This window comes from Manacus candei, unplaced genomic scaffold, assembly GCF_025592945.1.
Source record: "Manacus candei isolate 608988 ecotype Guabito, Panama unplaced genomic scaffold, ASM2559294v1 h1tg000014l, whole genome shotgun sequence".
Lineage (NCBI taxonomy): Eukaryota > Metazoa > Chordata > Aves > Passeriformes > Pipridae > Manacus > Manacus candei.
In genome coordinates, this window is record NW_026138062.1 from 871026 (window position 1) to 887565 (window position 16540).

The 16540-nt window shown below is 38.7% G+C and overlaps 1 protein-coding gene across 3 annotated transcripts; it reads right to left on the reverse strand.

The window, feature by feature from the left end:
* Nucleotides 1-1059: 1059 nt before the first annotated feature.
* BIVM (basic, immunoglobulin-like variable motif containing) lies at nt 1060-16479 on the reverse strand. 3 transcript variants are annotated; one of them, XM_051780618.1, is made up of 11 exons: nt 16386-16479; nt 14504-15105; nt 12939-13065; nt 12201-12296; nt 12005-12109; nt 10089-10183; nt 8672-8804; nt 6347-6418; nt 5414-5497; nt 3520-3616; nt 1060-2560 (listed from the first exon to the last, which is right to left on the reverse strand). In XM_051780618.1, the coding sequence occupies exons 2-11, from the start codon at nt 14991-14993 to the stop codon at nt 2270-2272; spliced, it is 1590 nt and encodes a 529-aa protein (XP_051636578.1). In that variant the 5' UTR covers nt 14994-15105; nt 16386-16479; the 3' UTR covers nt 1060-2269. The 3 variants fall into 3 exon arrangements, with proteins under 3 accessions (XP_051636578.1, XP_051636579.1, XP_051636580.1); XM_051780620.1 differs by lacking the exons at nt 1060-2560; nt 16386-16479 and adding an exon at nt 2567-3070; XM_051780619.1 differs by lacking the exons at nt 6347-6418; nt 16386-16479 and having other exon boundaries at nt 14504-15108.
* Between the last annotated feature and the right edge of the window lie 61 nt (nt 16480-16540).

A 16540-nucleotide genomic window follows, 5' to 3' on the forward strand; every position in this document is an offset into this window, starting at 1 on the left:
TCTTTCTCCGCCCGCCGGGAGCGCCAGCGTTCCTGAGAAAGGGGACTCTCTGCCTGCCCGGAGGAGAGCCGAGTACCGAACACCAGAGACTCACAGAATCGATTAGATTGGAAAGGACCTCAGATGATCGAGTCTAACCTATGAGCGAACACCACCGTGTCAACGAGACCATGGCACTACGTCCCGTCTTCCCTTAAACAGCGCCAGGGTCGGTGACTCCACCGCCTCCCTGGGAAATCTATTCTAATATCACCCTGTGAAGAAATTCCTCCTTATGTCCAGCTTAAACCTTCCCTGTTGCAGCTCGAGACTACGTCCTCTTGTCCTGTCGCTGGTTGCCTGTGAAAAGAGACCGACGCCCATCAACCTCCTCTTTTTTTTCTTCCCGAACGTGATTTTCCTTGCAGCATGTGCTCTTGCCCACTCCGCTCCCACTGCAGCCACAGTGCCCCTCGCTGGACACACCCACCCCTGGGTGAATCCCTAGGGAAAGCTTCCTGAAGCATAACCCCGAGGACGTGGACTTTCCTCCTGCCAATGCTGGACGAATCCCATATACGGAGTACTCCGGATGAAATGTGACAGTCTCCATGTCCAGAGCAAAATAACTCTAAAACCAGTTAAGCATAGCAGCCGGCTACCATCAGAGGAGAGTCCCTGTTCCTCAGTGTAACTATTATTAAGCAAAACTTATGAGACATACATATAACACCGCATATATGTCTTAAATCCCTTAAAGAACACAGTGCAAGTATTCCAGAGAAACCTAAGCCCTCAGCCCAAATTCAGCTTGCAAAAACAGCTCATCTGGAAAATAAATTTTCAAAACCTATGGGTTCTGTTCAGTTGTGAGGCTACAGGCTTTGGGAAATTAAATATCAGAAGTTAAGTCACATTGGCTGCACAGAGCAGCCACTTTTTATGAGCAAAGAGATCCTACCTCCAGGATAACTTTGCTAAGCAGTATTTGCAACTCTGATCCACTGCTTACCTACTCTGCTGAAGACCTTTTCTAAATGTAGGGTCACCGTTCCCATGACAAATGAAAAGCAAACAAGATAGAAAACAAATTTTATTGAGTGAACAAAAGTCTAAAAGTCTCCCATTTTTGGTTAACAAAAGCAGCAACCTACAAAACCCCTGCATTCCACGACAAATCTTTTTATGTCAAAAAATTAATCCTTGAGCAGGTATGAACATTTGTACACAGAACATTGCAACTGTTGGGATGTGTTCGGGCAAACAACTAGATAAATTTCAAATCAGGGAAAACAAGAAAAGAAAAAAATAGACTGCACGTGGACACCTGAAAAAGCTTGAATTGTTTGCTGGCTGAGAGGTATATCATCGGGGCTGTCAGCAGTTTTCGGCACTTGCACCCCCTTCATACAAAATAAAAAGAGCAGCAGAAAAAGGACAGAGATTTTAAGACAGAACAAGAAAAAGAACTGCCAACAGAACATAGTGTTCAGCTAGCTCATTTGGCTAATGGTAAATGCAGCTTTTTAATACTGAATTTCACAAGCTTGTGTTAAGTGAGTCCGTGTTCTGAAGAGGCTCCAGGATAAGAATTCAGCCACTATACCCACAGAGCAAAAGCAACAGAGAAGTTCCATCCTCAAAAAGGCAATTCCCCACAGTCTAAAACAGGCAACTAGATAAGGGAAAAGAAAGTGAGACCTGCTTCTCAAGATATGATTATCTGACCAACAGAAGTCTAATGAGAACTAAATGGAGAATGTACATTCCCTTCGTAAATCCAAAAGGTTTTCTAACCCATGTGATTTTTTTTTTCCTTTGCACTGGATATGGGCAGCCTTAATAAAATTAAGTGTTAAAAAGGAAGGCAATGATTACTTTTATCTTTACACCATTTGCAGAATAACCCTTTTTTATAAAATCATACCACAGTTTTTCATGCTTTTGAACACTAAGTATTTTCAATGAAGTCTGTTTATTACATTGGCTAATTTCAATCTGTTCTTTTGTTTTCACAAATCAAGACATAGTACAATTACTTCAAAAGAAATTATTGATTTTGCTGTCACATTTACCTTTGATTGCAAAAGTACAATAATCTGTGCTTATCTGTCACTTTACACATCAGATCTTGTCCACTGCAACCATATCATCAGATTGATTTAATAATTATGAGGCTGTATCTTATACCATAATTTCTATTCATATGTATTCTAGGACTAATAGATCCCTAATATGTTTTGATTAAAACTAACTTTGATATATCAACTCTTATCATCTAAAGTTAATTTTAATCATTTTCATCATAATCATTATAACTCTGATACCCACTGTTCCTCCTCTCCCGAAGATTAGATTTCTTCCACGTAGATTCTTGATGAAAACTAGCACTGAAAGATCGACCCAGTCGTCCATGTTGTTTCTTAGAGATATTGTCTTCACTCTCAGATTTGGAAATTCCTTGTCCTTGTGTTTGGGATTGTTTATTCTGTCTAACATTTCCAAATGGAAAATTCCAAGGACCAAACCTTTGCCAGTTAAGTCTCTGAAAGGCAATGATGCAATGAAGATTTCCTCCAACCTAATCAAAGTAAAAAGGCTCTTTGTTAAATGCACATGGGTGCTTTTCTAAAACACATTGATATTTGACATCAACATCTTGGCAAGTAACACAATCATTTCAAAAAGAAAATACACAAAAAAGGCAACAAGTACAAACCAGAAAAAAACAAACAAACAAACAAAACCAAAAACCAACAAAAAAACCCCCAACACAAAACTATATACAAAAACAAACAACTCGCATCAATCAGTTTTTAATTGTATCCCAGATTCAATTACTGCCTTCTTTCTCATCTTTTTAAGTTATCCATTTTATCTTTCATGGGCCAGTGTTGCTTATCTTCTGCTAGTCTTTTTTACTTTCTAGCTACCTTTTCAGAAATTATGTGTTCTGGTCCATTCTGATCTTGCTGACACAGTCTTCCATACGGTCTTCACGTTTGAAATTATCTCTTCAGTCTATTATTTCTCATAGACTTGCAATTGGCAAATCACAAATACATCTTCCACCCATGAGATACAGCCCTATCTATAGGAAAGAAAGCCACATGCATTGACACTAAGTCTGCACAAGGGATAGACATGCATTCTTTTATGCCTGATCCTACTCGATTTTGCCTTGTTTCCTACTTAGAGGAAGCTAGAAGGGTCATCCCCCAAAGGGTTTGTAATTTGGCTGCAGAGTATTACTATACTTGCTGCAGCTACATTTTAAACCAGCACAGGTAAATATTGTGACCAAATACCTTGTATACACACATATCCTGGTTTATCCTGGCATATGCCAAACTACTGCTGTTCTTGTCCTACAAATAAATATAAAAGATGCTGGTATGCAAGTACCCACGTTTTACTTTTTTTCTTCAGCAACACTTCACAACAAACTTCTTTAGTGAAGTTATCTTACACTGCTGAAGTAGCAGTAAGTTTGCAAAAATCTACCATGAATTTCCTCCCATCTTAGTAAGTTTACCTTACCTTCTTTGTTTTTCGATGCTGCAATCCTCTCTCTAGGTGTCGAATATCTAGATATTCTGGATTTTGAGTGTTTAAGTCAGTGACAATATCTGCCCACCTACAGAATAAAATTATTACTACTCAACTGACATTTAAGAAATCTCAGCAGGATTAAGACTCAGGTGTATGTGCACGCAAATACAGATCTGTAGCTTTAAATGGTCTTAGCAGTGATTTAAAGATAAATGAATGTGTAAAGATATAAAAGCCTCAATATCAGAGACATCAACATAGATATAAAAGCGTCACATTTAATCAAAGCATTCACAGTGATTATTCCTGCTCTTGGAAAACGCCTTCCAAAATGAGTGAGAGCACCATGAGTCATTAGTTACATTCCTTACGCTTACCAATTCATCAGTTTGTGAAAGGAAGAAGCAAAGTGTGGTTTAGGCAAGTGGAAACATTAGCTTTTCCTATACTTAAACCCCTCTTACTCTTTTGTATTATTTTGTTTAAACCCTTGTTTTTTTCCACACATCAAATCTGCTTTTACCAGACAGCTCTTGTTGTAACTCACTCCTCCATTTTATTTAAATCCAGTTGAATCCTTCTCCACTCACTCAGCTCTTCAAAAATTCATAATTCCTTCTAGCACAATTGAAACAAATATTCCAGACCTCTTTAAACCTACACATCACCTTTTCATTTCTACCAATGCCTAATTACCTGTTTCTCTCTAACGCCATCCTCCAAGTTCAGCAAATGCATTTATACCCCAACCTTTGCCTTCCTACCTTAAGCACAGAACTTTCTGCTAGCTCTCATTGGGAGTGTAGCAAAAGACAGAATGTCTCCACAATCAAAATTAATATTACAAAGGTTTTTATTCTGGATTCAGAAACCTTTTCCTGTGCCATTTGTAGTTTATATACCACAGGACAAAGTTCTGTCATGGAGATCTATAACATGACATTTCTCAGCACAATAACATGCATAATGTGATTTTAATTTTGTTGCACTTAATCTCATTAGTCCAAAATGCACAATTATTTGCAATTATTAACATAGCCACATCACTGAAAAAAACCAAAAATAAAAGAAGTATTATCATTATAATTTGTTTTCACTGTTCTTCTCCTAATGTATAAAGAAAAATCACTCCATAATTAATGTGGGGATAACAGAGATGCTATTTGCTAAAACTTGTATTTTGGCCATGGAACTAGTTTCTTGAGAAATACTACTATTTTGCACTGTTCCCCAATTTCAGAAATAATACTAAGCATAAGTTAAGCTGATAAACTGTACCTGTCAATTTATCTTGACAAATATAACTAATCGAAGAAATTTCTACAGAGCACCCTCTAGTTCTCCTAGTCTGTATGTCTAGTTTAGACACCAACTTTGTAGGAGCCAAACCTCATCATAAATGTACGGTTTTAATGCACAGATAAGCTAATAACACAACAGAGTACAGGCTGTAACTGCACCTTAGCTAGGAGACCTTGGCAGCAGCAGAATATCCTGTGCACAGCCCAGACACAGCCTGTGGATGTCCTCAGCTGCGGGGTAAACTCCTCCAAGGGCCGTACAGCCTGTAACTGGCACCATCGCAGACAGCTGAGGTGTCTTTTCTTCCTGACTAACTTGAGATGTCACACTTAAACAAGAGAAATGGGCTTTGGCTTGCAGCAGCCCACAGGTGTCTTGACAGGTGATATAAAACTGCAGAGCCAACCCTAATATCAAAACACAAAGTTTCTCACTAAAGCACCACCTGTTTCTGTTTGATAGATATATCTATATATATATTCATTCAAAAGAACTAAAAAGTCATTTGTTGACCCTGAGTAGAGAAGTACAAAGTGTTTTGAAGGAAAACATTGTTTTATATTCTTACCAAGTAACATACCTTTTGCAGTGTATTGTTGGATGCTTTCTGCTCGGCTCTCCAATTAAGATCCAATATTCTACTTCTTGCTGCAAGACACGACCTCTGTTCAACAGAAGATACAATCCTAGTAAGATTTACTGTGTATACTAAAAAGAAAAAGAGATATTCTGCTGTTCTTTTTAGGATTTTCTAATGTTTAAAATTGTTTCCTCAGCTCCTGTGCTACATATAGTTCGCAATTCCATACAGGGAACCTTTCGTTTCACAAAGCCTGGAAGCAAGCCCTGTGAAAGCTACTGCATATTATTTGGGAAGAAGACAGATATTCATTAAAAATAGTGTTACTTGGATGAAAGGCAGTCTGGTATATGATCTAAATATAAATATATAGGTAAAACAGAAATAAGAGCTGTGGAAAGCCACATGAATGTGGAACAAACATCCTCCTCCCTATTTCTGACTCCCTAACAGTCATGAAAGAGTCCTTTCCACCATTTTTAAACTATACCTCCACTGACAGTTGTTACTAACAGCTGTAGGGTAACCTCTAGAACACAACTGGTAACTTCAAATGCTTCCTCCTAAGCATCCAATACCACATATTAAAAATCCAAACCCTTCAAAAGATCAATTTCAAGTTTGTGATCAACTTCCAAGAAACTCAAAGCCTGCAGTAACCTTATCAGGGAAAATTTGTGACAGGCACCAGGACAGACTGATGAGATGTACAGGACAGTTCTGTGACTTCCTGTAGATAATTACCTCATGAAAAACTACTTCAGTTTCAATTGTGACAAAACCTGAGATTTTTCTGCCTAGGCTATTAGACAGCATATGGCCTTAGTGCTTACAATAATCTGTTTACTTATAAAAAATTCCCTGTAAAAAACTAATGTATGCCATCACTGCACAGATGGGAAACCAAGACACAGGATAGATTAATAGACTTACCTAAAGTCACACTGGAAGTCTGTGGTTGAACTGGGAACCGAACCCAGGTCTCCCGAGTCCAAATCCAGCAACCTAAGATCATACAGGAAGTCTGTGGGTGACCTAAGAACTGTCTCTAAGCTCAGCCTAGCAGCCTATCTACTTAGCTCAGCCTAGCAACCTGTCTACCCACTGCTTTTGGAACTGAAAATGTTTCTTAGCTTCATTTTTAAAGAAAAGCTTAAAACAGATAAACAAGAACTGCTCCAGAATCTATATACTGCTCTGGAACTGAAACACTTTTTTTTTCCCAGTAAGATCAGAAAATACAAAGAAAACGGGATGCTCTTCTGGTCTGACCTCCAGCCTGAAGTAAGGCTATGAAAGCTCTTTGAACTTATTATTTCCCATTACATTGTTAGAAGATAACTCCTGTTAGGAAAAAAATGTAATACTGCCTTAAAAATAACATCACTAGTGAATAAGAATCTGTTTCAGCCATGGGTAAAGGACCGAAAGTGTTGTTCTCACTTATTACTAAACAATGTAAATTCAGATTAGTTATAAGGCATGTTATGCTTCCACACACTGGATCATATTACTTGGCAAACTGCATTTTTCATCTAGTAAACTTTTTTTTTTACTTTGTTTTTCTAGTGCAGATTCTTAGTAACTGATTGAGTAAGTAAGCCACTAATGTTTTGGTAAATTTAAGCAGACTGATGTATTGGATTTCTACTTGGGGCATATTTTCTACACACTTCTTACAAACATGGCACATCAGTGAATGCAGTCTTAATAAAAAAAACTGTAGTCTTTTGTTCACATACTAAAAGCTTTCATTAACCTTATGGTGAGACTCACTGGGAACAAATTAGATTCATAAGATTATGCTTTATCACCTCAAAAGAATTACCATTTTGAACTCCAAAAGCAGAGCTATCATTCTCCATTCCTTGACGTGACCCCACCTCTTAACAGCTAAAGTCAGACTGCTTAGCAAGCAAACAGCAAGACTTATACTAGTGCTCTATTCTTTTAATTGGTTAATATTCCCCACTATTGGTATCTGCTAATTGTGTCAGGAATTGTCTTCTTATGCTCTGTGATAATTCTAATAAATACTGACCAATGGTTGAACCTCGAGAAAGTCCAACAGAAACCTCCAGTACATACTGTGTTTGTAACTACTCTGAGAGAGGAAAAACAGTTTAATATGATTCCGTGAATGAGGTAAAACAAACTACTCTCCACAGGAGAGTACATGGAGTACTCTACTACATAAAGCAGCAAGGTAAATGTCTTACAAAATATAAATAGTGTCAGCATTAACATTTTCAAACTTAAAATCTGTGGGTTTAATACAAGACTTCCCCTAAACTCAGTATGAGTATCCATGCTATTATCCTCTTTTAAAACCTAAATTTAATTGAAATCTCTATCAACTATTGCATTATATTATCCTGAGCAACACCGCCCTGAGAAATCTGAAATTATTCAGGTACCTGTAACTGTATTTTTATTCTAAAACAACTGGCATATTAAGCTTCTCCTGGTATTTTAGAAGTGCTCCAGCATTCCAAGCATTGCTTAAAAAAGCCAAACGTACTGTGATAGTCCAAAGATCTCTTCTAGCTTCCCTCCCCCCACCTCCTGCCAATTCCTGGTAACAAATTATTCAGATATCTTTACTTTTCTATGCCTTACACTCCAGTAGTTGCAGTTTATCATCATTATTAGCCAACCCTGCAAAAAATGTATGCAACCACCATCCTACAATACCTACATATTCCCTGTTCTTGCTATATACAAGTGTAAATTTTGTGTAAATTTTATCACATCAACCCCAGGATGGACTGATATCACTGTACGCTTTTTGATTCTAGTTTATAAAGAAAAATTGCAACATACACACACTTCTGTTTTCCCCTCCAAAGTATCTGGGAACAGACTGTCTCCATAATTATCTGGCTTTTTATTCTTTTGCCTTAAAATAAAGCACCTGGCTTTTTTTCAGCCCCTATGTTTTTATTTTTCAGACTAGTTACCTTCACTTGTCCTTCAAGTAAATAACTACCCTTTCTATATGTGGCTAAAATGTCTTTAAACAATTTCTGGGTACCACTCATAATTTTCTGTTTTAAATTCTCTCAATCTAGTCTGCTTAGTTATGCTTAATTTTAAGTCAATCCTTTCAAATTACACTGTAGTGTTTTGCTAGCTCAGACATAAATGTCTTTTTGACATACAATGACATGTTACTTAGGGAAGAAAAATGGTATCAACTTGCAGTAAATTTTCCTGCATGTTTCTTCACCTAAAATAAGCATAAACACAGTATCTTACCTATAGGCTTTACTAGCTTTTACTGGGGTTGCTTCAAATCCAATTGGGCAAAAATAATGGTTTTGGCAATGGTAGATGTAGGCCATTGATTCATCTTTCAGTCCACGTGTGAGCTTTGCAAGGGCTCCTGCAGCTACAAAGAAAGATCAGGTTACACGACAGGGTGTGTAACACCCTGTGCAACATATTCAGCAAAAAAAAGACCTATTTGATAACAGAGAGTACTTATACTGCTTTTTTAAATGAGAGGACATGACCTGACAGGTATGCACAAAATAGAGTTTTGATCTCAAACTTCTTGTTATTTTTGAGGAAATTAAGTACTATCTACCACACAGTGTGTAATAAGAAAATGTAATGTAAAGTATGCTTAGTTGCATACTAAGCATACTAATACATGGTATTAAAATTTATCATTCTGGGGAGAAAAAAAAAAAAAAAGAACCAAAAGTATCTCTCAACCTTGGAAATACACACTGTAACACAATGCAGTCCTGCTGCCCCAAGTCACTGGTGGCACATATCAATGATACTACTGAAACCACTGAAAGCTTTCAAATGTTTTGGTATCCCTAGCTTCTTGGAGATTCCTAGTCTTAGAAACACATTTGGGCATACCCTGCTTTGTAATGTGACCACAACACTCAGTTTCAGGAAAAGACTAGAAGAGGCATTGAAACATGACAGAATTTTCAAATGGGATACCAAAAAAAAAGTTATTTCTACTTTAATAATCTCCCCCAAAACTTTTCAGTGTGATCTTATGCTTTTAAATAATGTTTTAATTAGAAGATAATTACCCAGACTATACCAAAGGCTAGTAAACTGGGTATGAAAATAGTTTTTTTGTTTTTAGGTAGCACACTTAAAAGTAGACATAAAAATGCAGCTTCATAAGTTAATTGAGAATAATCACCTAACTTTTAGAGACAGATGTTAGCCAAAGTCATGACTTCATTAACTTAAAAACTGGGTTTTTCAAAAGTATAAAACATTTATTAAGAACTAATACTTTTGTGCTGGACATTCTGAATTTTTATACAATATAGATTTCTAAAAAGCTGAAACAAAAATGTGTTGTTCTCCCAGTGTATGACAACAAATAAATCTTCCCAAACACAGAACCGGAAATGCAGTGTTCTCCTGGATACTTTAAAATTTCAGTTCTGTGATAGCAGAATATATAGTGCAGAATGTATAGCACAGAATATATATTATCATAATAAAACTAAAAATGAAAATTTTAGCAAAATAGGAGAAAAAGTAAAAACAGAAAAATCAGGCTACTTGGAGCTTCTTGATATCTTATCTCAAACTGGAAGTACTACTTACAGACTTTGTCCTGTCACATGCTACACACTGCAGGATTTTTCAGTTTATATACTGTAAGATGAATGCTTTAGGATTAGCTACGTACCAGTTTCTCCAGCTGTCTTGTTCTTCCCATGAGGTTTATACAGAACATATGAGCATCCCTTGATATGGAAGTGATCATTTATTTGCCTAAACCATCTGAAACAATAAGCTTAAAGACTGTAGTAACTCAAGAGTGATTAAATGCAATTTTATTTTCTCCTGCTCTTCATGTCTTGACAGTTTAGGAAAAAAGGTTTTTGTGTGCTACTAAATACCTACCACACCAGTATACAGATAGTAGATAGTACCCAATACAAACCAAATTTAACATATCCTAGAGAGAGAAATAAATATGCAAAGACTTTTCCCTCACTGTGCTTTTCCAGACCTGACATAGATCTATAATAACCAAAGATTTGGATGTGAAATGTTGGTCCTATTGTATTCAGTCCAGACACCTTTAATTTTCAGTTGCTCAGCCTTTAGAAAGACACAAAATTCTGAAGTGCCAAACTTCAACCATGATTTGTAAGCTACACAAATGAAATCTAAGATACCAGAAGGAACCCTTCAAGAGAGAGACTGCACATCATTTTTGGTTTCTGTCACATAAGCTTCACAAAGCCTGAGTGCTACAGGAGTCCCATACTGCAACTCCTCCTAGGAGCAGTAAATGAGGACAGGCCTGCAATTTTTCCATATTAGAAGATTCAAATTCACATGTCTGAAGATAACACCTCATTCATACAGCTATGTTGGGTGATGGGGTTGGCTCCCAGTCCTCCTGTTTCCCATTCTGCCAAGTACTTTAAAATTATTTGACCAGGCAGAAAATAAAAAAAAAAAAAAAAAGAGTAACTTCCCTGAAGTACACAGGATACTCACAGGGGAAATCAAGGAATTACAAGTTTAACTTTTGTCTGTACAGACTGTTGACTTAAAGAGACAGAGCATTTTATCAGCTTGGTCTGCAAGGGTCACTATAACCTGACATATTCCTGAAGAGATACAAATCCTGTATCTGTATCTGAGTCTCCTAAGGCAGATGAGGAAATTTTCATGACACTTTTCAATGATCTAGCCAGTATGCTGGCTGGAGAACAGACTGCTGACATATTTTCAAATCCAGCACCAAACTGCTGAGTCAAACACTATACATTGCCTTCAACACTATATAGTGCCAAAAAAAAAATTAATTAAACCAAATGCAACTCATGAAGCAAGCAAGAACACTGTAAATTTTTTTTAATTTCACACCAAAGCCCTGTCAGATATTCAACACTCAAGTATAATATGCTTCTTAGCTCTGTTTAATGCTAAAATTCCTTTAATATAAAAGAAACAAAAAAAAGTATAAAGATTTTAGGTCTAACTTATAAATAACAGAGCAGAAGTGATAAAAAATTTCAAAGTTGAAGTGTTCTGTGACTTCAGCCCCATGTTTCTGTTTTGGGTTTTTTTCCTCTTCCTCCTCCTGAATAGCTCCATTGCAGCAAAGCTGCAGCACTATCTCATTTTCAATTCTTAAATTATATTTTACATAAAACTACCAGTGTATCAATTGCCTTTTCAGGCTGTTTCAGTGATATTAGCAAGCATTTAACATGCCTTTTCAAAAACAGGAAAATGAGTATAAAGAAAAAATTTCCTAACTAGGAGACTGGACTCACTAGAGTATTATACAACCACTAAACAAACTGAACGAAAAATCAAATAGAATTTCACATTCACCTGACCTGTGTAGCAACACCGCACTATATAAAATGGCCAGTGCAAACCACTCTTTGAAAAGTGTCTTTGGGCGCTGTCAGAGTACCCAGGTATGCTTCATTATTCTAAAGCTTAAGAGGACTAACTTGTGTTAGCCACTTTTTTTTAAATAAATGAACTGGTGTATTTTTAAAGGTTCTATCTCTTAGCTTTATGTTATTTTTGCATAAATTAACAATTTAGCTACATCAAAAGAACCAAACGTACCTCATTAGAGTTGTATTTCCAGTGAAGGGACCAAACCTAATCTCCTCAAATGGGGGCTGAAAGCCCAGTATATGCAAAGCTTCTTCTTGAGTGATGGGTGGTAAACTGAAAACGAAAAAAAAGAAAAGAAGTAAATAAAGTAATTAGTAACATATTTTAGACACTCAAGAGGCAAAGCAGTCTATGTCTGACTTACCTTCCAGCTCCCAGTGTACTATATAAGAAATTCCAGCAAGACACTAACGATGAAATGCCACAAGAAGTCTTGTATTGAGGTCGGCTAACACAATACCTTAAACAAAAAAAACCCCAAACACATTAATAAGCATTCTTGATTTAGTTATAGGACCAACCTGAACTACTTTTCTGTGTGCCACGTCACTGAAGTGTCATGTTATAGTGGATGTTTTTATGTCACCTGTATTAAAAAATACAAACAAAAAACCAAAATAACTGCATTCTTTGAAAAATAAATTGAGTAAATATGTTAACCAATTTCTTTCTCAGATGCTAGTACGCTATTTTATATTAGTCAGCCAAATTTCCAACAGCTCCACGGGAGTTCTGTACAAATGATCCCACAGGAAAAAACAGTAATGCACTAATAGTGTACAGTCTCTTCTAACATGTCAACTTGCAGTAAACTGCATCTCTACCAATTTACTAATGAAGGTCATTCCAGATCGCAGATTCCCTAAGCTAAGCCTAATTTTCTATGTCACAGACATACAGATTCATTAAACTAAGTGAATTTAGTGAACTATATTCATATGATAATAGGTTGTATAGACACTGTATGTATGCGTAGCATATCCCCATTTCTCCTAAAAAATTTATGAAGACATTATTAAGAAGTTTTAAATCAGGTAACTAGCAACAGTGTTTAGTGATAAACTGTATGGGAATAATTCTAAACACAATTCAAAAATACTACCATCTCCGAAGGTCCAACACTTTTCTCTCCTTCACATCTTCAAGAGCTGAACGCTGAGGACACTCTCTGTATTGTTTGCTTTTTTTGTCCACAGACTTTTTCTTCATCCCTTGTTTCTTCATGTTGCCTACAAAACAGATTTCAGAAACAAATGAATGTCTAGTTTACCCTCCATAGCCTTCTTCTTAAATACTTCTACTAATAGCATACAGCTCAAATAGAGACACTGGTTGTGTTAGTAAGTGCCAACTGGGACTTTAAGTGAAAGGAAAAAGCTCAAATATATAATCAAGATTGTCAACAGGTTTATAAAGCTGCCATTAGCTCTGTAAACAACATGGTGTTTAGATCATGAACAGAATTAATGATGTCCTGCCCAACTGTTTAGAGAGATAAGTCAATCTGATTATTCTAATGCGTTAAATCAGCCATCCCAGAAATAGACTCTCACACCAACATGGACTTCCCATCTCCTAACATTAAATGCATGTGTAATATAATCAAATGCTTGTTTTTCACTGCCAGCCTTGTAACCAGCTTCTGATGAAAGCTTATATGCAAATTCAGTAAGAATAATATACACCAGAGGTCTCTTCCTTCTCATAAGCCACGGAGACAGGGAAAAACAGAGAGTTGAGCCACACTGTACAGCAGAAATATTTTTGTCCCATTTTGAAACCATCACATCCAGATAAAATATACCACATATTTTAGAAATTATGACCATCCTCTAAGACATTATAATTTACTTCTTACTTTCATTTAAGGACACTTCATGTATACATGAAAAGGCAATGGCAACTTGCCAAACATGTTTTTAAGTTTTGCTGAACAGGTTTCATACTAATCTAGAGAAAACAGCAGTTTGACTAGCTAGCCAAGCCATTAAGGAAAAAAAAAATCCACAGCACGCTCTAGATAAACAGAGGGATTGTAGGACAAAGAAAACCAAGTGGGTATGCAAGTGTTTGATTTGTAGTTGCAATCAGTGACTAGGCAGAGAAAGAACACAGGAGGTAGCAAAGGAGCCAGTTTTAAAGGATCCCTAACACTGTGTACATGTAGCAAATTGAAATAAATAAAATTCTGTTACAGAAACCTACTGTTTTCCTAGGCAACTGTCATGATTCCATTGTCATAAACAAACCACATCTTCAACTTCAAAATACATCTCTGAAGTATCTTGAAACATTTCTGCAAGTGACAAACCTGTACTTAACAGGCAAAAGTAATCATTGCACGATGCACTAGGTCCTACTAAAATTAATAAAAAAAAAAAAAACACTCCAGAAAAACAGTGGGGAAAAAATACCAGAAACCACCCCAAAAAAATAAAAAATACAGTTAAGTAGAAGCCAGTCTGTTTTAGAGCCACTTCCCCAGGCAGCTACATCTGACTTTCACTCCTCCTATCTCACCCTCTTCTTTTCCAATGAGCAGGTTCCTTGAAATGAAGTAGAGGCTCTTCTGTAGCACTTCCTCAAGGGATACATGACCAGCCCCCTCCACAAACAAGCTGTAAACATGAAGCCTTTTCCTTTCACATCAAAACTCCACCACCTCACCTGCTTTGTTCTTCAGATTTGTGTTCACACCATTGAACTCCGATTTGTCTATTTCCCATGCCAGTGGAAGCTTTCCAAGACTGCCAGGCAGGCTTTCCAAGTCAGCATCTTCCCTGTAGATTATCTCTGAAGCACCAGTTTGAACGCTGAGTAAGTTAGGTGTGTTATTTCCAGCATTTAAGGCAGTACTGCCTGACAGGCAGGCATTAACTGAAGCACTTGGGCTTTTACAAATAGATGTTACTCTGTTTAAAAAAGCATAGTCTGAGCAGATGGTATAAAATTTCTCTCTTGTATGAGTCACAGGACATCCCCATGGATAATGCCCATCTCCCCTGGATACCAACGATGCAGTGGAGCTGTCTGACATGCAGTATGGCTTCACAGGATCATGAAGAGAAGCTTCTGGGGATTCTTTCCCAGCTCTGTTTTCAGTGTTTCCATTATTTCCAGAACCATTTTCCTTTTCATCTTCTGAAATGGTAGGCATTGAATGATACTAAAAGAGTATTGCGCAGCTAAGAATACGTTTTCTTTTTGTTTAACTACACCAGGGTTTTCATCATTGCCTCCATTGCCTCTGCAAGGTATTGACGAGGTACCTGAAAGAAAATGTGTGTCAATCAACATAAAATAGACACAAAGCTTATCTTTGAACTCATAGCCAATCAGATCTGAAATACCCTTCAAGATATACCACAGCATACATGGTGTCGTTCCCCAAGCATCTCTAGAGCTCTACAAACAGCACTTTTTATTATTTGAGAGTTGCCAAAAGCATACACCATAGTGATACCATGATGAAGACATGACTAATTACATTTATAAATGAGCACACAAATAAGAAAAAAATAAATTAAAAAATTAAAAGCTTCCTGCATTTACGTAGTTGCGGTTGACACTTCTATCCCTTACAGTAATAGTACACTGTTAATGTTGAGTGCAAAATAATTTATACAAATTAATATATCACAGAACAGCAACTTAAGATCACTTAATTCTGCCAAATCCTGCATACTTTTTCTGCAAGTGGAATGTAGGTGTACAGTTACCGTAACTATAACCTCCATTGATTGTAAATTGACAACACTTCCCTCAATCTGTTCCACTGCTTTTCTCCTATGGCTGTTAAGGATTCCCTTTATTTTTATGTGCCTCCTATCCCTCAAGACGTGAGAAAGAAAAGCAGGTGTTGTTTATGGTAGCTAAGAATTACCAAAAACAAATTTAGAAAAGCTGGCTGGCTTGCTCTAAACGATCACTTTTAAAGGGCAAGCCGACAGCGTGTGTGTTATCTGTCATCTCAGCAGCTTGCACGTCTACAGACACGCGCCGCAGATGGGAACCTGGCGCGAAGGAGGCAGAAAATCCGCTCCAGAGCCGCCTCCTGCGACGCGGGCTTCGGGTCGCTGCCCCGCACCCCAGCGGCGCACCGGGAGCGACTCCGGCCGCCTGACCCCGGCAGGGCTCCGCTGGGCACATCCCAGGGGCACATCCCAGGGGCACATCCCAGGGGCACATCCCAGGGGCACACTCCAGGGACACGTCCCAACCCCCGCCCGTGCCCCGCAGCGCCCGCCCTGAAGGCAGGCCCAAGACTCGCCCCTCGCCCGCCCGGGCCGCCCGCACAGCCCCGCCCGGGGCGGGGGGCAGCGGCCCCGGGGAGGGGCGGGAGCGCTGGGGCGCTGCCAATCGGGGCCGCGGCTCCCCGCCCCGCCTCCCGCGCTGCAGCCCGCCGGCTCCGGTGCGCACAGCCGCAGGCTGGGGGAAGGGGGCCCGCGGGAGGGTGGATTTGCTCCCTTCCCGGGCGGCGGCGGGGGCGGCAGCGGGGCCGGCGGGCAAGGCGGCTGCGACCCCGCAGCCCGCTCCCGGCCCGTGTTACCTGCGCGGAGCGGGACCGCCCGTGCTCCCTCCCGGCCGCGGCGGAGCGGGGACGCGGCGCGCCGGAAACAGACACGGCCGCGCGCTCACCTGCGCGCCCCCGCCGCCCCCCTCCTCCTCCGCGCCGCCGCCGCCGGCCCGCACCAACTCCCGCAG

Coding starts and splice junctions, on each gene's coding strand:
- BIVM (XM_051780618.1), bottom strand. CDS start 14,993: ATGCCTACCATTTCAGAAGATGAAAAGGAAAATGGTTCTGGAAATAAT. Junction 8,805..10,088: donor CAAGACAGCTGGAGAAACTG/GTACGTAGCTAA, acceptor CTTTCTTTGTAG/CTGCAGGAGCCCTTGCAAAG. Junction 3,617..5,413: donor CCAACAATACACTGCAAAAG/GTATGTTACTTG, acceptor TTTATTCTGTAG/GTGGGCAGATATTGTCACTG.